The 22613-nt window shown below is 47.6% G+C and overlaps 4 protein-coding genes across 4 annotated transcripts; 2 read left to right on the forward strand and 2 right to left on the reverse strand.

The window, feature by feature from the left end:
- Window positions 1–8112: 8112 nt before the first annotated feature.
- On the forward strand, window positions 8113–9948 carry PFICI_04230 (uncharacterized protein; the record flags this gene model as incomplete). The annotated part of the gene is made up of 4 exons (XM_007832811.1): window positions 8113–8239; window positions 8307–9548; window positions 9610–9734; window positions 9799–9948. The coding sequence occupies 4 exons, from the start codon at window positions 8113–8115 to the stop codon at window positions 9946–9948; spliced, it is 1644 nt and encodes a 547-aa protein (XP_007831002.1).
- Window positions 9949–12853: 2905 nt separating this feature from the next.
- On the reverse strand, window positions 12854–13693 carry PFICI_04231 (uncharacterized protein; the record flags this gene model as incomplete). Its single annotated transcript, XM_007832812.1, has 2 exons — window positions 12854–13454; window positions 13518–13693. The coding sequence occupies 2 exons, from the start codon at window positions 13691–13693 to the stop codon at window positions 12854–12856; spliced, it is 777 nt and encodes a 258-aa protein (XP_007831003.1).
- A 4016-nt stretch (window positions 13694–17709) lies between these two features.
- Window positions 17710–19299, forward strand: PFICI_04232 (uncharacterized protein; the record flags this gene model as incomplete). The annotated part of the gene is made up of 4 exons (XM_007832813.1): window positions 17710–18075; window positions 18129–18361; window positions 18414–18484; window positions 18533–19299. 4 exons carry the CDS (start codon window positions 17710–17712, stop codon window positions 19297–19299), a joined length of 1437 nt encoding a protein of 478 aa, XP_007831004.1.
- Window positions 19300–20306: 1007 nt separating this feature from the next.
- On the reverse strand, window positions 20307–22034 carry PFICI_04233 (uncharacterized protein; the record flags this gene model as incomplete). Its single annotated transcript, XM_007832814.1, has 3 exons — window positions 20307–21266; window positions 21337–21652; window positions 21718–22034. The coding sequence occupies 3 exons, from the start codon at window positions 22032–22034 to the stop codon at window positions 20307–20309; spliced, it is 1593 nt and encodes a 530-aa protein (XP_007831005.1).
- Window positions 22035–22613: the final 579 nt, after the last annotated feature.

Raw genomic sequence — 22613 nt, forward strand, 5'->3', positions numbered from 1 at the left:
ACTAGTCTCTAACGCAGTATCAGAAACTCACAATTTTGCATGTGTCCGGATGAAAGAACGGCGTGGCATGAATATTTGAGCTACCAGGCAATTGCTTGGCCGGATTTGACAAATGCAAAGAGGAGCAGAAGCAGCATGCGAATGCAAACAGGAGTATTACGAAGCCTATATTGGTTTTCATTATGCGTCAAGCTTTGAAATGGTAATAAAGTGGCCTGGATGCGAATTTGTCTTGTGAAAAGATAAAAGACCATCTTGAAAAGACTGCAAACACATGTCCTCTCCCTCGTGGAATTGATATTTTCTCCGTCCTTGACCCGCGATCCTCTTGCGAAAACATGAAACTCGTTCAGGGGCTGACTGTTTGGTGTTTTCGCAAGAAACGAGCGAAAGCTCCGTGCTACGAATTGTTACGGGCCCATGTCCATGCATTTGCCATGCAGGGACTTTTTAAACCCTCGCATTTCATTGTTGTTGTGTGAAACCCAAATTTATTGTTACTGGGAACCCCGATGCACCAGCAATGCAGATTGAATTAGATTGAGCTTGAAGGTTTTCGATTCTTCTTGCTACCCTTGACAGGAAAATCCACCAAAAGCTGAGCTGAAGAATCTCCAGGGGGAAAAGGCTTTCAACATATGTTGGCCTACCGACTGTTGAGACGGGATAACAAACCCTCAATCCCAGCTCAGCCCGTGCGCCTTTAGGACACGGAACAACCAGGGAACTGGGAATCTGAGTCGATTTGGGATTTTCTGTCCGTAGATTCCTGGACTTTTTCGTTTCTCTCGGGTGTTTGTCTGTCCTGCAATACTGCTAGTCATACTTTTGGGATTTTCTCAGACCTATTGACCCAAACTCACGGGACGGAGAGACGATTTCTTCTTCGTCTCCGCTGTTTTTCGGGTCAATGTCTGGCGAATCTAGGGACACAACAATGGGCCCTCTACTCTAAATGATTAGCAAAGATCGCTTATTCCGTATGAATTGGAGCCTCTATATAACAAGTGGATTTCTTTGGTCTATTTAGTCTTTGGGTCCCTGTAGCTTACCGAACCGATACGGGGCAGAGTTTTCCTTGGTATTTGAATACCAGTAGTGTGGGATCTCGACCGCGGTATCGAAAAAAAAAAATGTATCCACCATGGGAGATCTTTTTTCGTCTTCGGAACAGTGACCCTCAACAGTGGAAATCCGCTAGTTCGCCGACGCTAGTTTTAGTCATCCAAAGACATAGTCGCAGAGACCTAGATTCAAGCTACAAGTTTTAGTAGAAAGCACCGTTCTATATTCAGCATTGGGATTGATAGTATAGCAAGTATCTCATACTAGCAATAGGATACAAACAATAATGAAGCTCCGACGCTGCACAAGCATAGAGAGACAAGAAAGAGGGATCCACACAATAATGGATTATGAATAATGACGGGCGCCTCTTTGGACAGGGAGAGGAGCCCACCCTGGGGAAAGCGGTGTACTGCCGAAATGAAAACTAAGCGTCCGGCAAAGGCAAGGGAAGCCCCTCCAAATCTTGATAGGACAGGGTTTGGGTGTAGGCAGATTTTGTCCATGTGTGTATCGCTCCGGGAGAGAAGGAAGAGTGCCACCCTTTTCTCGTTCGTTGATGAGTACCAGTTCAGGAAGGACAAGTGTGAATGCATTGTTTCGGGGTAACAGACTCATTGTAATTCAAAATCATACCAAAGTGATTGGCCGCAAAAGGCCAGTGTGTGTCCATGTATGTTGCGCATGGTTGGGGAGGGCTCTTGAGTTTCTTTTTGCCTTTGCCGCCTTCAATGCACCGAAAGAAGGTTAAATTGCTTTCTCACCTTTTCATGACCCCGTGCACTTTGTGTTTCCTTGGTTCGACCCGACGGGCTGGTACGCACGTCGTCTGACTTTTAGACGAACAGCAGCGACATGCAATAGAAAATAGCACAGCGCTTGATTTACACATGCATACACGTGCTAGTACCATCGGTAGGTAATCCAATGTAGGGAGCCGGCCTCGTGGGCCGAGATTGTACAAACGCGGCGTAGCAACAGATATCTAGCGTCCAGTCGGAAAAAGGGTTTGCCAAACGCTGGTTAGACAGGCTGGGTTTGATGACAAGAGGGTGGTGTTGCCAAGTCGGTGGTATTCCAAGTGTTCCAAGGGACCATGACATGTAGACAAACCACTTGGAGTCAAGTCCCAGCTCCTCGGGTGCGGGCGGGGTAAGGAGGGAAAAGAATAGTGGTGTCTGTTGTTGTATGTAACATATCCTCGTGTGTGTGGCCCTAAGAATAATCTTGCCTACTGCACTTGAAATGCACCTCGTGGTTTGTTCCAACTGCTCTAACCAGCCGCACCCACTTATGCAACGCACCCCCTTTTGCAACGTGTTATTTCCCACTCTACAATGCAACCCAATTACAACATTTTATTAATATCTCAATAGCCACTTGTTTAATTGATTTTATATTTTTAAAATGACTAAATTAAACGAACGCGATATAAAAAAAGCAATTTAAATGGTCGAAAACGGCTAAAAATTAACTAAAGTTGCATATAACTTTAGTATTTATATATTTACTTTATCGCGTAGGTTATAAGGTGTGCGATTTTATCGTAATGCCTACGAATTTATTTAAATTTTTTTAAAATTATAAAAATAAAAGCTTAAAAATTAGATTTTATACGAGGAATAATGCGGACGAGCTTTTTCGAAATAAATCGTACGAAACGTGGCTTCGCAAATCGCCACTAGCATTAAATCTAATAATTAGGCTATTTATATTAAAAAAAATTAGGTAAATAAATTCGTATAGCGCTATTTATATTTAGTTATAAAGCTAAAACGGGTTATTAATGCCGATTAGATTAATAGGATTAATTCCGGGGCCATTTAAAAATTTTATATATTTATAAATAAGGTTTTAAAGCTATATTTAATTAAACCTAAAAATATATATAATATAAATAAAACTAGGATTTAAAAAAGTAAAGCTAAAAAAGGGATTATAATAGGTATATCGAGATTACGTCGCTTTCGCATTTAAAAATCGGGAGTAATTAAATAAATAATTACGATTTATAATATTAACGTTTTCGGCTTAATAACTATAATAATTTATATTTTAAAAAAAATAACGCTATAAGCGTAATAGTTTCCTAAAAATTTAAAAAAAGCTAAATTCATTGCTATATATAAAAAATAATCTAATTTTATTATAATATTTTCGTGGCTTAAGCAGGTATTCGGCCTAAAAACGAGGCCCCGTAAAAATACGTAACGGCTACGCCCTTAAAGGATATTAATATTAAATAGCCATAACACCTATTTGCCACCAAAATTTATATTTATAGCTTATTATATAAAAATCGCCTTAATATACCTACTTACATATATTAGCGAAGCCTTTTAGCCATTTAATAAAAGTGTATTTTCCTCCCTTAAGCATTATTATTATTAACAAATTAGCAAATAGCGTAAAATAGCAGCTATTAAATTTATTTAAAAGCAAAAAATGCTTATAGCCTATATTACGGCTTATTAATTAGCCTTTATATAAAAAATTATATAAAATAGCTAGCGTAAAACGGGCATATAACCTTTAGATCCTAATTAAATACTAAATAACCCTAAACTCTTTCCTCTAATCCCGACCCCCCCTTTATATACACCACCCGAACTTATAAATATAGCTAAAATTACTATTATAACTCCTTATAATAATAAAAATCTTTGGAATATATTTTTTTTTTATTTAAAAAAAGCATTTAGCGTTAAGGCGGGAGGTAAGGCAACTAATAACGAAAACGGCGAAAATATTAAATATAATAATAATAAAACTAGCTATAACGCGCCAAGAAAACTTACTTTTAACTATAAAACTAAGTAAATACAGGCCTAATAAGCGTTAAATAATTACTTTTAATCCTAATTAAATATTTGCTAATCTCCCACATATTAGATCTGCTTAAAATAAGCTAAATAAGCGGCTGCGAAAAATGCTATAAAAAGAATAGGTTCCTATTAATAGTTTCCTTAAAATACAGCCTTTTATAGTTAAAAAAAACGTAAAAATTAGATTTATAATTAAAAAAATCAATTTAGGTGTGTTATAGTGGGAAAATATTCAATTATATTATATGTTCTGCATCGGACTTTGTCAAAAATCCGTTGCAAAAGGGGGTGCGTTGCATAAGTGGGTGCGGCTGGTTAGTGTGTCCTGGATCGGCCAAGCTTTTCATTCCAAGTTGGCCTCGCGTGGCAGCAACCATGGACGAAATCATAGATGTGCGTTTATAGTCGTCATGGTAAGATCTAGTCTAGTCGATGGACATGTGTCTCATCGTCAAAAGTCAATCGTGCAGATTCGCATCCAGGTGGATCGATGCTTGCACCATTGCCACGCCATTGCTCCAGAGCAGGTCGGTTCCACATACATTCTTGCTTGGTAGTACGTGGGGTTTTCTTTTCCCTATTTTTTTTTTCGGTCTCTGCTGCTGCATATGGATATTGGCATCGTTTCCCCATGCGACAAGGCGATTCCCCATGCAGAGAGCAAAATCCGTCAATCCCCCGGAATGAACATCGCTACCTAGTCCGGCGGTGCAAGTTCTTACCCTCCCTCCCCAATGGCTGGAGATTGCTGCCTCTAAGCCCGTGGCCAAAGGAGGATGGATGGATTGGTGGATGGATTAAAGCTAGATATTACGGGCATGAGGTAGGAGCTCAAAGTGTAACGATACACAGTCTTTGTCATCCACACACATGGAGCGAGCATATTGATCCTCTTGTCGTAGAGGTACCTCGGGGAGACAGGCTATCGAGGAATACTTCATGTTATGCAGTCAGCACTTGCCGCTCGACAGTCTCCGGCACTCGTGGCGGTCCTGGTGAGCATGCTGATGATAACGATGCGGGAAGCCCAGCAAGTGATCTCCTTCTCTCTTTCTCTCAGAGCCTCTTCCACTTCCACCTTGGCGCCTTTAGCAATCTTTTGCGGTCTAGTTCTCTTGATTTTTCTCGGGTATGGGCGGCGGATGTTGTTGTAGTGTACTAAGTGGTCGCCCATCCTTGTACCACTACCACAAACTAGTTGCTGCCAATTCTCTTGTAATCGGCCCGTCTCCAAGCTGGAGAAGAGGATCCCGCGGGGTTTTAGTGGCTCCAGCGAGGCCCCGTCATCCCCGGCCGATCCACATGCAACGAACGACCGACCCCCAATTCCCCCAGGCCCAGGGGGTTCCAACAAGCATAATTCAAACGACGCCAAAATCACCGTGTACGGAGTAGTACCAAGTGTTCCTCCTACCCATCGGACTAGTCGTTCAATGTCGTCGGATTGCGCCGTCGCAACTGGATCTGTTGACCTCATGATTGTCAGATATCAGGGATCCCGTGCCCTTTGGCGATTTGTCTTCAGCTTGCTTGCTCTGCCTAGAACGCCTCAGCTCCGTCGGGGTAGTCGTCCATGGAAAAGGCCCGGTTTCGTGCATCTTCTAAATAATGACTATTCTTTCGGAAATCGGTTAGAAAAGATGGCCTTCCTTGCGCTTGCCTACTGTGTAATAACTTTGAGCAACCATTCAAATCCATGGCCACACCGTTGCACGAAACCATTGCCTTTACAGGTTTGATAGTTTGTTGCACCTTTCGGCGCCTGGCGGTTGGTTCATTCTATTGGATGAGGCTGTCCCCTACTTTCAGCTCAAAGGGTATTGTGAGCATTCCAGTGGTGGATAGCATCCAACCGCTTCATGGTGTCTTGTGATGTCTACGCCTCTTTTGCCTCCTCGTAAAATTGACGATTTTCCATGACGAGCAGCTCAAGTATCCCAAGTCATCAGTCGTCCTCGTGGCTTGACAAGTGGATATTCCTCTCGGCGGGCTTCATGCCAGCAATCATCTAGAATCCCCGTTCTAGTTCAACTTATTTAACCTTGGAAGCATCTTGGGTAGTTCTGGCCTCGCAAGGAGTCCAGCTAGAACGCCCACCGAAGAAGAAAATAACAGGGGAGCTCTTCCCGTGCGTCGGCAGTGGACTTTCGGTCTCATGAAGTGCAGAGCTTGACGCCGCCGTGGCCAAAGTCACTTAAGCCTTGAGACATTCTTGTGGCTTATTACCCATGAAATGAATCATATTCCGATTTCAGAGGGAAAAATTTTGCATGTCAGAGAAACTGTGACTGTTTCGTAGCCTCCAAGGGACCATCCGCGCCTAGCCAAGCCACTCCATTCTTTGGGTTAGCATCATACGGAACAAGAACCTAATCCTGGACAATCCCCGCGTTGATACTCGGCCTTACTGTGGGGAGGCTACAGACGTTGGGACTTGGCAAATGGCTTTCTCAAAGCCAAAGTAACGTCGCGTGTTCAAATGACACGACCCATGGGATGGGCACAGGTAGAAAAGTATCTTTGGATACGGACGAACATTCAAGCCCAAGGTTTCGTGACCCGTCAGCTGACCTTTGCCCCGAGTACGTGGACCTGCGAATAACCTCTTTGCCTCTGACTCGACGCTTTTGATATTATTATTTCTTTTTGGCATGGGCATTTCCTGCAATGAAGATTGAATCACGCCGAGTACACTCGAGACAGCAAAAGTCTCCCCAAGGCAAGACACGATTCCATGTGCTCGACCTCGAACAGGGGGGAAAAAGAGGCGTGGCCAAGTGCGTCTGCGGCGCCAAGTAACCCGCTGCCTATGTGCGTGCGGTATTGACGACGCCAGGCGATGGGTGGACGTTTCGGGTCAAGAATTTCTGGCAGACTCACAAGTTGACGATTTCGACAAAGCATACCCACGCAGCACTTGCTAATACGGGTACGTATCGTAGCTCAGATGGAACCGTTTGTTTTGGGTCTGGACTATCTTGGATGACAGATAGTCCATTGCCTGTTCCGACCTAGCCTGTCGGGACCAGGACGGACTCATCTGTCAGTCAGCTTGTGTCTGGGATCAGAACTATTCTACCCCAATTCGCACCAAGCCGATGAACCATGTGACTTGCGAGGAATTCCAGGACTAGAACATCCGCAAACAGGCATTGATTTTGTCCCAGTGTACGTAAAGGAGCTGCTTTCATGGCTCGAGTCCCTTGACAGCACATATCGGATTCGTCTCGAGCACTGACTAGTGGCTGGAAGAAATGCAACAAGGGGAAAATAAAAATAAAGTATGGCAAAAGCTTCTTTAGTACCATGAGCATGTTCCGAATGGGACGCGTGTTAGTAGATAGCTGCAGAAGCGTCCCTGGGTCCTGGGTGGCGCCAGAGGCTAATTCAACTGTTCAACTCCACAAGAAACTCGGCCCTGACAAAGACCTTTACTGAAAATACAAGGGACAAGAAAATAAAATGGAATAATTAGATAAATGAAGAAAAGAAGAAAATTTCCCCAAATCTCCAGGTTTCAGGGGTCTGGGGTAGAGCGTCCGCGAAGGATTCAGTGGGCCAGACCCGCATGCGATTCGCTGGAATGCGGCAGGACTTCAGCGTGGCCGTCCCCCCAGGAACTGAAAGACGGGCCTTCTAATCCCTGTCCATTGAAGACTACGGCCCAATCAAGATTGACCCTGGAGCCGACATCTGATCAGTATAGCGGATCTGCAGTCTGTCTGTCGCTCCCAGGCCAGGCCTAGATGCGCGCAGATGGACTGACCCTCGGCCGCGTTGCGTTCGTTCCCTCCTGGACGTGACCGATCGAGAGGTACCGTGTAGCTGGGGGAGGAGGAAAGAAGAAGAAAAAAAAGTCGAAAACTCTCGCGCGGTTGCGTGTAACGGCAGCGAGACACAAGGCGCCCTAACGCTCTCTCACCTTTTATCGCCTTTCCTTCACCTGCATCCCGTTGGCTGGCAACCACATACACGCACACCCCCCGGCCAAACCACCTTCGGCCCAGTCAGATACTCATTGGGACCCTTGCCGTCGATAATTTAAAATCTCGACGGCCTCCCCATCTCTTTTTCCAAAAATTCCTTTTCCCTTCCCTTCTCTGAGCATCCTCTTCAGTGTGTGCCTGCCTGTCTGTCTGCCAGATCAGAGATTGGTCCAGGTCCCATCCCATTCTTCATCTTCTTTTCTCATCATCCCGAGACAGGACTCTCTCCAAACAAGATGGCTGGTGGTGTTGTCGTCGAGGGCACGACCGATGTCGCCCGCACCGAGGCCCCCGTCACCTTCAAGGCGTACCTCATCTGCGCCTTTGCTGCCTTTGGTGGTATCTTTTTCGGATATGACACTGGTTAGTCCCAAGCTGCCGCCGCGAGCCATCCTCATCATGACTTGTTCTTGCTGACGTTTGTTGCCAGGTTGGATGAGTGGTGTCATGGCCATGCCATACTTCATCAGCCTCTACACCGGTCACCAGTACGACTATGGCGCCGCAGCTCCCATTGGCATCGACGCCGACCACTTTGTCCTCCCCACTTCTCAGCAGTCCCTGTTCACCTCCATGTTGTCCTGCGGTACCTTTTTTGGAGCCTTGATTGGTGGTGATATTGCTGATTTCATCGGTCGTCGCCCCACCATCATCGCTGGTTGTTTCGTCTTCGTTGTCGGTTGCATCATGCAGATTGCTTCCACAAACCAAGAGGTTCTGTTCGTCTTTGGCCGTCTTATTGCTGGTGGTGGTGTTGGTTTCATCTCGGCTGTTGTCATTCTCTACATGTCCGAGATTGCTCCCAAAAAGGTTCGTGGTGCCATGGTTTCTGGCTACCAGTTCTGCATCACCATTGGTATCTTGATCGCGAACTGCGTCGTCTACGCCACTCAAGGTCGCGCAGACAGTGGCTCGTACCGTATCCCCATTGGTGTCCAGTTCTTGTGGTCCATCATCCTGGCCATTGGTTTGTTCATTCTTCCCGAATCGCCCCGTTTCTACGTCAAGAAGGGCAAGATCGAGGAAGCCGCCAAGGCTCTTGCCTATGTCCGTGGTCAGCCCCAGGACTCGCAATACATCAAGGATGAGCTCGCTGAAATCGTGGCCAACAACGAGTATGAGCTCCAGGTCATTCCCCAGACCAGCTACGTTGGCTCCTGGTTGGCCTGCTTCAAGGGCTCCCTCAGCCAGGGCAACAGCCCCATCCGCCGCACCATTCTTGGTACCGGTATGCAAATGATGCAGCAGTTGACTGGTATCAACTTCATCTTCTACTTTGGTCCCGTTTTCTTCAAGCAGCTCGGCACAATCTCCAACGTCTTCTTGATCTCCATGATCACCACCCTCGTCAACTGCTTGTCCACTCCTATCTCCTTCTTCCTCATTGAGAAGCTCGGTCGTCGTGCACTGCTCATTGGCGGAGGCTCCGGCATGATCATTTCGCAGTTCATTGTCGGTGCTATCGGTGTCACCCAGGGCACAGTCGAGGCCAACAACACCTCGGCTGTCAGCGCCATGATTGCCTTTATCTGCATCAACATTTCCTTCTTTGCCGTCACGTGGGGTCCCACAGCCTGGGTTATTGTCGGCGAGATCTTCCCTCTCCCCATTCGATCTCGTGGTGTTGGTGTCTCTACCGCCTCCAACTGGTTCTGGAACACCATCATTGCCGGTAAGTTATATTTGCGACTCCAGCGCGTTTGATGGAAGCAAAAGCTGACGATGCCTCCTAGTCATCACCCCATACTTGGTCGGTGATGACAAGGCCGCCCTTGGCCCCAAGGTCTTCTTCCTCTGGGGTTCGCTCTGCTGCCTCAGCGTCACCTTTGCCTACTTCCTCGTTCCTGAACTCAAGGGTGTAAGTTTTCCTCGAGACTCGGCGTCCTCCGATGGTGAGAACAAAGCACTGACACGAATTTTAGCTCTCGCTCGAGCAAGCCGATCAGCTCATGAACGAAGTTTCCCCTCGCAAGTCAGCTGGCTGGAAGCCGACTGAGACCTTTGCCGCCAAGATGCACCACGTCCACGGTGACGAGAAGACCGAGACTCACGTTGCTGAGCAGCAGGTCTAGACAGCCACTATTGATACCCAAGATACCCCAAATCTTCTGTTGTTTGAGGTCGGCCTCGAGATACATTAGATGGTATGGTGATACACTAGATAATGTAGACGGAGGAGAGTCGATAAGGCGGGAGGTTGTTGCGTTTCGCATTGAGTAAGATACCATGCCATAAAAGTCGGTTGACTTGGACACTATATAATAATGAGAGACTGTACATGTCAGTTTGCCATCTTGTCGCCCATTTGAGAAGTTTCATTGCCATCCTTGATCTGATGTAAACGTTAGTGATGACCAGGCTTGTCATTGTTGCCAAGTGGTGCCCATGGGGCAATGAATGATACACAAGTAGCTCGTGCGGTTTACGCTCCATCTGCCTGCAGGTCTTGTCTGCATGGCCCGAGGACTAGCAGCCTGTCTGATCACGCTACAAGTCTGCAGCAAGGTGTTCAGGGATATCTTGCTCAGCTTAGGAGATCTGAGAAACTTTTACTCTTGAGCTTCTTGGCATCAGTTGATGAGCTGCTTGATTTCGTGGGCGTCAAAGTGTTTGAGTGATCAAGAAGACTGCCGCTGTGCCTTTTGACCGAGGACAAGAGGAGTATTTCCCCCTCTGCCACTTTGTCTAGTGTATCGGCGACACGACCGCTTTGATGAGTGGTTCAAGCTGTTTCTCGTCAATGGGTGAATAGTTGGCAGCCTCGAATCGATTTTGTCGAGACGTGTCCATACTCGAGCGACTGGCAAAAGTCTGTGGGGGAGTAATCATTGCGGCCTGAAATGTCCTTGATGGTGGAGTGCAATCATGTGCCATGGCAGCTCAGGTCGCTGGAATAATCAACCGTGGTTCCGTGAATGATCCCATGGAGCAAGGACCAGGCGACTCGGTGGCACGGTATCGGAGGGTTCAGCCATGTCCACAATGACAGAAGATCTCCATTAGGATCAAGTCTCTCAAAGATGAATGTCGCTTCATGATTTGAAGGCCGGCCTTTGTTCATGCTCACGCCACTCGCGGATCATCAAGGTGGGCTGTCGTGTACCCTTGTGGAATGAGTGCGAGAAGATGTCGGGCGACGACCTCTTGAGAGAACCGACCTTTTGGTGGACGCGTATTGTTGTTCATGCCAAAAGAAGCTCAGTTCGAGTCCATGTATAGTCGCACGTGCTAGTAGCCAACTACATCGTGCGCTGCATATTTCTACTTTCGATACCGTGGAGAAACGAGAGATTGGGAGTAGTAGGACAGATTTGAATTGCAAAGGAGAAACGGGTCATTGTGGTAGTTTTATTGCTCTGGACAAAGGAAAACAAACAGTCACCGGCTTGTTTTTTTCTCGGGCAGAGCGGCTCGGCCATGGCAGGAGCATTCGGCCCTTCAACGGTCAGATATGGAGACTAGATGCGGATCTGTGGGGAGCCAAAGGGGAACAACCCCCGCAAGATCGTGGGTTTAGCACGGAGCAAAGACAACGATTGCGGGTATGCTTACAGTGGACCCTAGAGCAGAAATCCTTGGAAGAGATGAAATGATTTATTGAGTGGATATTTCTGTCTGGATTTGGTTTCTTGTGACTTGAAAATTCCGCCCGGGTATGTATTGTGTACGTGGGTAGAAGCGGTTGGTGTTTGTGGTATATATCCGACACTTCATTCTGTAGGCAAAGGTACTCACGGAGGGTGAGATGAGTGGCCAGTTTGAGAAGAATCCATTGGGGTTTCTCTTTTCCAAGGTTCCATCACTTACACGGATGTTACCTGATTATTTGCCTCACATGGCCTCTCTAGTACCTTGCAGTGTTACAATGCCATGGCACGAGGCCAGTGTTTGTAGACGGGAGAAGCAAGCGCACGCTTGAATAAACCTGCCATTTCCGAGCCAACTAGACATTTGATGGACTACTTGCCGCGAAGATGACTTGAATGACTTGATATGGACAGTATTGGGCAGATGAATACCATGCTGAAACAAATATTACTCTTAATTCTTGCATTCGATGCCATTCTGTTCCATCTTCATTTGTGGCATCCAACGGTTCTTTTGCGAGCGAATCCACCGAACCTTATACTGGCGGATTACCTCTTTGGGAATACTCCGCTGTTTGAAGATGGGCAACTGAGACTTGCGGAGATATCGTATTCACCTATTTTTCCCCCATCCCCTCCCTTCACAACAGCCTACACTGGGCAATCAAGAATTCCGACTCACATATCTTACATCATCAGGGCTTCAGAAGCATCTGTTAATGCTGACTGCTAATAGCTCAAACCTGTAGGCCGCAATATGAAAAAATTTGTCTACATCTCCAGCCAGATTGCAGGAGCAGTATTCCGTGGATTCGATTCCTTCGGAAACACGGGACGGGCCTCACCACAATTGCACGGCGCCTTGCGCGTGGTATCGTACATGCTTCCGGGCCGCAAAAAGCAAGTAATCCTGGCTAAATGATAAAGAAGCTTTGCCGCGATGAAAGCATATATGTCCATGTTTCCGCCATCGATATGTTTTTAACATCTGATAGTAAAGCATTAGCTTATCAGGTGGCCCAACTCGACGGACAGGTAATTCCATTCATGCCTTTTGACCAAGGAATCGCCATTGTTGGCTCATTGAGCTGAGGTCCGAAATATCTTTACAAGCACCAGCGCAACGAAAACAACAGAAAGTTGAAAAACAAAACAAGTACTGCAAACATATGGATGCGGTATCATAAAATTAAAGGAATCAGATCTAGAAGCAACAAAACAAACACATAATAGCTATTCCAAGCAAAACTCCAAACACCAATGCAATGCCTGTGTCTAGCAATCATCAATCGTAAGATCTAAACCATGCCAATCCATCCGCCTCCAGGAGATACCGTAACACGTCAAATTCCGTGTCCATCTCACGCCAAACAGTCCTCAAGTCTTGGGCTTACTTGCGCTTGGTTATGTTGCACTTGGTCAGGCACTCCTCGACACCACGAGCAACATTCTCTGAAATTTGACCCCGAAGCTTGTCAACATCGGCGCCGCTAATCTGGTTACCAAAAATGGCGGCTGTGAGCTCCTCGTCTGACCCGGCAAAGAGCTCCTGAGCAACCTGACCGGTACCAAAGTCCTCGGAATTGAATGCAGCGACGAACACGGCGGGTTCGCAGTTGGGGTTGAATTGGGAGTGAACCGAGCCCTGGTAAAAGACGGTGGCGTCAAACTGGTTGAGCGTTGTCATGATCTCCCGCCGCGTGCCGTCGGTCAGGTTGACGCCATTCTCGGGGAACATGGACGTCACCACTGAGCCCTGGACGACGACGGCGAGCTCCGTGGCACGCGGGTGGACGTGGGGCGTGTTGAAGCCGCAGGCATCGAGAAAGGCCACGGCGGCACCAACGCCGCTGTTGGTCAGCGCGGGAAAGGTCTTGCGGTTCGCTGGGACCACTTCACCGCCCTCGCCAGGTCCTCCCTTCTTCTTGTCGACAAAACTAAACTTGAAGTCGTCGTTGCTGGTCAAGACATTGTTGATGGCGTCGGCACGACTGCCGGATGCAATTGTTAGTGTTATTCGATTGAGAAAGTACATTGTTTTTCAGCCTGCTTACCTGTCACTCAAGAAGACTTGAGCTGTTTTAGACAATCCCAAAGCGGCAAGAGGATTCGCCGTGGGTGTTGCTTGAGCCGTATAGGCAGACGACGACGTGCTACCGTTGACAGGAGCAGCCGCGGTGAAGGGTGAAAAGGCCAAAAGACTGGCGGCGATGATGGATCGGGAGTGCATTTTGCTGGTTTCGATCAAGTAGATGTCGATAGAGAACCAAGATTGGAATGGATTTGAGAAATGCCAAAGAGAATTAATATGAAAATAGTTGAAATCTACAAGTGTTGCAAAGCTTGGAATTCTATTGTATCGATTGACTGTGATTGATGTTGATGGCATTTTCCTTCATCGTGGGCAACAGTCTGGTCTTATATCTTGTGATGGATGTTGTAGTCAGTCCTACTCTTTTTGATGAGGCCATCCACACAGCCCTTACTTGCGGCTTTGCCATTCCAGCCAACAGCCAGTTGGTCGGAACAACAAATAACAGCTAGCCACCCTGTACTCCGGCTAGAGGCTGTGAGATTATCGGCTTCAGCATGATCCGACCCAAGACCACGAGCGGTAAGAAAATAGCTGGCTGCAATGAGGCTGTATGTGGTGTAGCTCGCTAAATAACGTGGCGGTGCTCGCAGCCGACGATCAAAAATAAAACAGCAGTGAGCGTGCGTGCTTGAGCTAAGCGCCAACCAGGCCAATCACAGACGAGGGAGCGCTTATGATCTGGCACCAACAGCACTGCGAGGGAGTTCAAATGGCGCCTCGTCGTTTATTTCCCGTGCAGATACAATCTATTTACTATCCGGATATGGAATACCCGGATTCGCAAACTTGATTGTAGCCCGATGATCCTCTTGGGTAACCCATCTCAGTTTGCTCGTGTTTAATCACGTGTGTAACGGTTGATGAGCTGGCAGCACAGATCAAATGGTTGTCGGGCTTTACTTTACATGGGTGGGAAGCGTTTCGTTTCGTTTCGTTTTCCGCATTGGATCAATCACTGCTGACGCCACGGGAGAGTGGGCGGTCCTATCGTGGGTATTATGCTGACGTATCTAGGTAGCCAGCCGGATTGCCGGTATCGCCAATCATTTCGCTGCAATATCGTGACCTTTTCCAACAACAGAAGACCTGCAGTCGCCTCGTCATGCGATAGCCTATTGAGCATTCTAGTGACCTCTTGGATGCACAATGATAATACAAGACAATAAACTATTATCGTTGCTCGTTTTGTGATGGCCACTATAAGAAACATTCAACCGTAAAGTTTTGGCGTTGGAAATTTCCTGCTGAGGAAAGGGTGACCCAGAGGAGGGAAAAGAAAAGAAAATGGTTCAAGAACTCGAGGGAAAAGAAGAAAGTGAATGTGGGGATAGAAAGAAGAAAATGAGCCAAAGATATCAACGACCCTGGTAGTTGGTTGGGTTCAAACCCGACAACCTATCGCCAAGAACATAAGTTTTTACCTAGATGGCCCCTACACTCAAGTTCTTCTTAAAAACGCTGTCTTTAAGCCTTTTTGTTCTTATGGGTTATGATTTTTCTCCTTTTTACATTTATATCGCATCCCCATGTATTGTCAAAATCATTGCCAGAAGTACCTATAGGTAGTACTTACAGTATCGGGCGGAATGTCATATATACCCTGCATCCAGCTGATGCAAATGGGTCTTTGCTGAACAAGATTGTTTGATGTCGCAATCGTAAATGCTGAATGTCAGTATGTGGCTCAGCATGAACGCTCCCACCACTTTGTGCAATAATATGAGGACAAGACCAGCATATCTAGTAGGTAGCTAGAAAATGTATTGTCGTACACGAGCTCGGATTTAAATGCCGCGGAACCTATGATCAAATAGGCTTGTTTGTGCTGCCGTGGAAATGATTGAAAGATATCTCTGGGCTTTTCACAAGTTTTGAGACATGGACCAGAAAATGGAGTCGTCTGATCAAGTAAAACCACTGTACGAAAGAGGGGAGAGAAAGATGCAAAATAAACAAGGCGCGGAGCGATGACTGCTGAGAATAGAGATTTATATTCAAGATCGGAAAGCGGCATTTCAAAATATAAACGATGATATGGATAACTGCGAGACCATGGAAATATTTGGGGCAATTCATCGTAGCTTGCCGTATCACGGATCAACACACTTGCGAGTCGAGATGGCGGCTGGCAGCAGTCGCATGAGTTTGCAAGGTTCTGGTGAGCGAAAGAATAGCAATGGATGCGACAATTTTGCTGCTGCTGCTGTTGTAAAAGACCAATCCCAAACGTTGCTGCCATTATGATCATACAAGTGCTGTTGTAGTAATGAGCGACGTTTGTATCAGCCATGAGACGATCGCAACAAATAATCTGATCGCATTGGTACTTTGTGGAACAATCTTTCGAAAAAAGACCTCAGACAAGTGACGTATTGTAGATTAAAAAACAAAGTGATGTTGATAGATTCTGTCTCCAACCTTAAAGAGACGTGCAATAGCATCCGTCCTCCCGCTGTCATTCCATGGCTTCCAAGGAATGTTTCATCGGGCCGTGCATGCGGACAAATGAGCAGGTACTTTGTACCATGGGGTTTCTTCGGCGCTGCGCTGAGCTGAGCTGACGCCAAGGTCGACCGGATATGACTTGACGCGTTCATTTGCTTCCACGTCCAAAAGAGGTCTAATATATTTATATATACTATTCATTAAAAGCATGTTCTTCATGAATCAGGAAATCCGGCTTTTCATCGAGATTTTGCTGCTTACCTACAGAAATGCAATCAAGTTTTGGGCACTTGCGCTCGAGCCACCCATGTCTCGCACGACTCATAGTAAGCCAAGTCTAAAATAACCTTATCTAGAAACATAACAACGGGAATGCATTTGGGCGTGGATGGATCTCGCTGCAACCCCACGAAGAAGCAGGCACGGTAGGTTAAAGAAAAATAGAAAACCCCCTCTCCGATTGACAGCGGGCGAGCGACTGGCGATCAACACTACTTTCCATGACAGTCACCGTTTTGCCCCCCTTTTTTCTTGCAAATCCAGAACGCTTCAATTTCCGGATCTGCAGCGGCTCTGTCAAGACTCAATGGCCATCGAAAATGGCGTCTTTGGGGTGTGATAGACTGCAAACTAGGCATGAGCCGGTGCAGTGAGTTGGCGCGTAAGGAGTGGAAACGAACAAATGCATCCGTCCCCAGCGAATACCATGTAGTATCGAAATCTCCTTTTCGCGGGGTACAACATGCGCACAGTAATATTTTTCTTACCTCTTTTGTTTTTTTAAGCATCGGCCTGTGCTGGGAATCGCTGCGTGGTGGGCATGCATTCAGACAGTACCGACCGAGTCCATCAATATTCACAGGGCGCACTCATAATTGACACACGCTCTCTCTTGCTTGTCATGATGCCTGCCATCACACCAAAGAGCTCATTTCGGCTGAGGATCAAATTCATTTGGTGCCGTCACATTATTGGCTGGCGAGGGCGACTTGGCTCAGGAACCCAATTCCAGACCAGGCCAATCAATTGGCTAGTCTGCTGATCCCTGAGAAACACCATAGCCAAGCATGGCGGGTTTTCCACTGGTTCCTGACTTGTGGAGTCTCACCCCCTGCTATTGACTCCAGTCCTTCTCTGATCGGCTCTTGTGCTTGCGCTTTCTGGAGTCCCCGGCGTCCCGTTTTTTTTTTCTTTGGTCATGTTTCTGTGGGTTCCCAGTGTATGTGAGAGAGTCTCGTTGGACGACAGACTGACCGTCTCGTGTTTCTCTTCTCCATCCCCTAGAACGGGTCTCAGTCACTCTTTTGCTCAGCTTCACCCACTCCAAGCAACGCGGCGTCGGTCAGGAGGTCAAAGCTGCAATTGCGCTCTTGTGCTCTATTGAGCACTGTCACTCATTTCTCTCCTTCTTTTTTGGTTCTTGCCTTTGCAATACCTTTGCGATTGATCACTCGTGACGCTTGGTTGTCGTCTGTGTGAATCACTTACACTCTTTAGCTATATCGCTCTAGTCACTCCTTGAAACAGCGCCCAATAAACGCTTTGGTCGCAACGACAAACTCGAGACATTTACTCAAGACATCTATCATCGTTCCTCGGATCCCGCGTTCACTCGCTGCAGGCACTGTGATTTGCAAGGAAGAAGAAAGCATTCCCTGCTGCGAATATCGTCATTCATTTGAATTGCGCATCCAAGGACAAGCATCATGAAGCTCGCTGTGCAAACCGCCCTGTTGGCGGCCTTGCTCTCGGCTGTCGACCAATGCCTGGCAACATCTCACCACCGGCATCACCACCGCAGGCATAGCAAGCCCGAAATCAGCGACAGAAACACTACCGGCGATATCATTCACCAAAAGAACCTCGAACTCAAAGCGCGCGGCCTTGATACTTGCACGTTTCCTAGCTCTGATGGTCTGATCGCAATCACTCCCGGCAGCGACAATGCTGGATGGGCCATGAGCCCTGATCAGCCTTGCACCTGCGGAAGCTATTGCCCGTATGCCTGCCCGCCAGGCCAGGTTTCGGCTCAGTGGAAGGATGGTTCGACATACGCGACTACCGATAGAATGGTAAGTTGGGCATGGAACTGGTAGCAAGAATCCTGTCCGCTAACGCACCGTAGGCTGGTGGACTTTACTGTGGTCTGGATGGCAAGGCGGTCAAGCCTTTTACCAGCAAGCCCTTTTGCGTAGACGGCACCGGAACGGTCCAGGCTGTAAACAAGGTTGGCAAGGTTGTGTCCTTCTGCCAGACTGTCCTGCCTGGCAACGAGGATATTCTCATCCCCAACGATGTCTCCGATACCTTGACCCTGGCTGTGCCGGACACATCATACTGGCAATCGACTGCATCTCAGTGAGTTGATTTGATTCCGTCGTGCAAGAGCGCCGCCTAACGAGGACGATAGCTTCTACATCAACCCTCCCGGAGTCGACTCTGACAAGGGTTGCCACTGGGGAGACGATTCCACACCTATTGGTAAGTCTATTGGGCTACCTATTCACGACTCGAGACTAATCATATCAGGCAACTGGGCTCCTTATGTGGCCGGAGCAAACACTGATGCAAGCGGATTGACATATGTCAAGGTTGGCACCAATCCCATCTGGCAAGGTTCTAGCCTGTACGACACAAAACCCACTTTTGGACTCAAGATCGAGTGTACTTCCGGCAGCTGCGTGGGCCTTCCATGCACAGTCGACGGCAGCGGTGTCACCAGTGACCTCAAGGCCACTGGAGCTGGTGGCTCCGACTTTTGTGTGGTCACGGTGCCCAAAGGTGGACAGGCCAACATTGTCGTCTATAGCCTGGATGGCTCCTCGGACAGTGCAACGACCTCATCTGTCGCCACGACAACTTCCAAGGCGCAACCGACGACTACTTCGACCACGTCAACGTCAACGTCAACTAGCTCGACCACGTCCACGACTAGCTCGAGCAAGACCACCAGCACTTCCACGTCTTCTTCTTCGACTTCATCAACGGCTTCTTCGACCACGCTCACACGCAGCTCATCCAGTAGCCCCGCCAAGAGCTCGTCCTCTGCTGTTGTCAGTCTGGTGATTGGTGGTATCTTTCAGGAAAATGGAACCACGACCGCTTCCGAGACGGGAAGCAGCAGTGCTCAATCTACCGCGGCCGCAACCACCGGCGATAGTGCCGGATCTGGTGAATCGAGCACTGGCTCCGCCCAGGCGACCGAGTCTTCCAAGAGCGAGAGCTCTGCCGCTCAAGGCAACGGCGCGATCGCTGGCCTCATTGTTGCCATTGTTGCCGCTGCTTGCATCTTATAATCCTGATGCACTTGTGCCTCAAGTTTATAAACAAACTTTCTCACGCTCAAAACGAATGGATTCACGATAAACCCCTTTTTTCAACGGCCCAAACATTGGCCCATTCTATCGGCCCGGACCAAATTTGTGTTCGGCCTGTTATTTTGGATATATTCTTTTTTAAGCCTTTATGGCTTTGCACATGACCGACTACTACAACAACTACTTATTACATATTACATACTGTTTATTGTCTACCCAGATTCATTTGGATATTCTTTGAGAACTGCCTGCAAGTTTTTCAAACTTTCAGAAACTTTGCAGCTTTTTTCATTTTCATTTTTATTGCTTCGACCTTATACCCCCCAAACTTCATTTTGAACTAGCGTGGTGTGTCGGTTTGTGGCCTTTTGACCTTTCTAGATATCATTTATTTATTTTTACAATTTCATGCCGAGGAGGGGGAAAGGTGAAAAAACAACAACAGGAACGTCAGGGAAGGCTGCCTCAATGCATCGAGCAAAGCGACAAGCGAGCATACGCAAACACATGGACACGGACATGATCAAGACGAGAGATGTGACGAAACTTATTGTCTTCCTTTTTTATACTTATTTTTAAGCTTAGTGCTTATTACCACCATTACTTCAATTCCCTCTCTTGACTCTACATAGGGCAAGAGCTCTTTTTATTTCTTCTCGGGGGCATGCCTGGAAGATCCGAGGTCTACAAGATGGGCATGAGGAGGGAGGAATTCTTATTCATGGTCGTTTACGACCATTTTCCGCTTCTGTTCTCCAGACTTCATGTTGGCCGAAATGCCCATCGGCTGTCATGCTGATATTGAATACAAAGACATTTTGAGAAGACAATTCAAACATGTCAAAGGTGCAACAAGTTGATGGAGTGATTATACATGTGGCTACAACCTAGGCGTGTACTAGGTTTCATTCCTTGCATCATACAAGAATGCATCCGAGGGTCTAGTGTTCCGCCTGGCCATTCATTTATTCGGCAGTTTCGTTTAGCTACCCTTTCACCCATCCCGGCACATCATCATCGGTTTGTCCAATGACTTTGGCCACACTCGGCCATCCTGCTGCTACGGGGCTGCCCTTTTTAGCTGCACCCATGATGGCAAACCGACCCAGCGAATGCGCAACGTAGCCGTGTAACAAACTCTGGGCAACAAGCGAGGCAACCACATCTTCCACATGCTCTGCTGTGGGAGCCATGTTGCCCCAAATAAGTCCGTCATTGGGCCGCAGCTTCTTGGGCCCACCTGGTGGAGGTACGAGGGTACTGTGGGCGTCGGTTTCAGGCATCCCGCTGTTCGTGACGGCTTTCATAAACATGGCGTTTACGTGCGGCGGCCTCTGCCGGGGTGCCATCTCAGATGGAACGTAACCCTCGAGGCGCTTCTGTATATATGTCGCTGCCACGAGAAGATGTGAAAGGTCCAGCGTTGCGGCCTTGTTGGATGGTGCGCTGGGGTCCATGGGGGTCGCTATGTAGGTTAGGAGGAATGTGCGTCGAGATAGCGAGCGCCATAACAAGGGCCGCAGCCTGAAAATGAGGGTCAACAAGAGACCCTTTCGGAACAGCCACTTTTCGTTGGCTGAAATGGTGGACTGAAACAGTAGATAATTGCCCGTCCGGACGGCTAGGGAAAGCTGCGAAAATATCGGGGCTAGAGTGGCAGCCTCTGGCCTTTGGAGTAGATTCGGGGACGGCAGATAACCAAGTATCATTTTGCAGGGAACCAGATAAGTCAGGACCAGCCTGCGATGTTTCTGAAAAACGGGCGGTGTCTGGAGATAGGCCTGCTCCAGGCATTGAGCCGCATGACTAAAGTGGTTATTGATGAAATGGAAGCGCCCCAGGTAGTAGAGATATGTGACCCGTTGAGCGGCGGGGTAGAATGACAGTGGTGGCGACTTGGATGTGATGTTCATAAAGATTGTCTTTGCGAGATATGTTTTGCGACACTGTGCACCGTGGTTAGTACATATTGTGATTACCAGCATACTCGACCAAAGGAAAGAAGAGGAAACTCACAGCAAAAAGGAGTTTTAGCGTAATGTTGGCAAAAGTATACACGCCAACCTTTTTCCCCTCTGGCTTCGAGAGTCTGTCACTCGTCCTGTCGGTTAAGCAGGAAGTAAAGACCCTCTGCATCACTTCAGCCGCCTTGTCAATGATGGACTTTTCTTCCTCGTCACCACCGCTCGTATCAATGGTCTGCAACTTTCTGGTGAGATCAGGACGTTTATTAAGCGTCATGGAGAGCTTTGAAAGTGAACCGCAGAGTGCTACACTGGTCTGCAGCATAATGATACCATATGTAGGATGATTCAGCGCTGTAGTGCATGAGCTGATGAATACTTGTCAGCAGTTTCTTTCAACATGAATGTCATCACTTCGAGTGCTACCACTCACTTTGTAAGGCCCATGAGCAGCTCATGGGCACGCAGCAGATCCTCAAAGTCCACATCCCGCCAATAATTGAGATAATCCACCATGAAGGCATTGAAACCGGGCCAGGCAGTCCCAGACTCGGATGAGACATCATCTTCCTCTGGTAAATGCTGTTCAACGAGCTTCTCGATCGAGGCCGTACCGCGAAGCTCCTGCGCGAGCATGTGGTAGTGGTCAGGAACAGGGGGCTCGACTAGCAGCCATTGCCGCAGCTGCTCCCCGTCACGACTTGCAAGAAATTTGCGCACTTGTGTCAGGAACTGCCCTGTCAGAGCCATGGCGTTGGCACGATTTGTACTCGGGACAGCTAGGCAGGCTAGCTAGCTACCCGGGTATGCGACGCGACAAGTCGTGATGAGATTGTTGATTGTCGCTCAATTTCATTCGTTGAAAAAAAGTTTATATGCAAACAGGGGAACCGTAATGTGTGTCGCTCCAAAGCGTATTTTTCCAGGTCCAAAGTATTCAAGCGCTCCAGTTGTCTGGTTGGTGTTTGTTAAAGGTCAAAATAGGTAGGTATCAAAGGAAACCCATCACAGATGCAAGGTTCCATGTTCTGTTGTTCGCGAGGCTGTTGAGTTATGTGGGTCTCGACCCAAGGGATTGATCCATTAATTGATGAGTCTGATCAGTGCGCGGCTGAAACCTAGTAGGTACGTACCTATTTCGAGTCAGCTACGTACCTCATCTGCAAGGCACCACATTGCCACATACGGACCAGACGTCAATCCATGCAGTCGATGGAGGTAGTGAATGTTCTTTTGGCACCAGCCAGGAGATATCATCTTGAAGAATTTCTCAAGTCTTTTCGGTAAATGACGACTCGGATGAGCTGCTGCCCTTTGTCATAACTGACA

The sequence above is a fragment of the Pestalotiopsis fici genome (genome assembly GCF_000516985.1).
Source record: "Pestalotiopsis fici W106-1 unplaced genomic scaffold PFICI_Scf_3, whole genome shotgun sequence".
Taxonomy (NCBI): Eukaryota; Fungi; Ascomycota; class Sordariomycetes; order Amphisphaeriales; family Sporocadaceae; genus Pestalotiopsis; species Pestalotiopsis fici.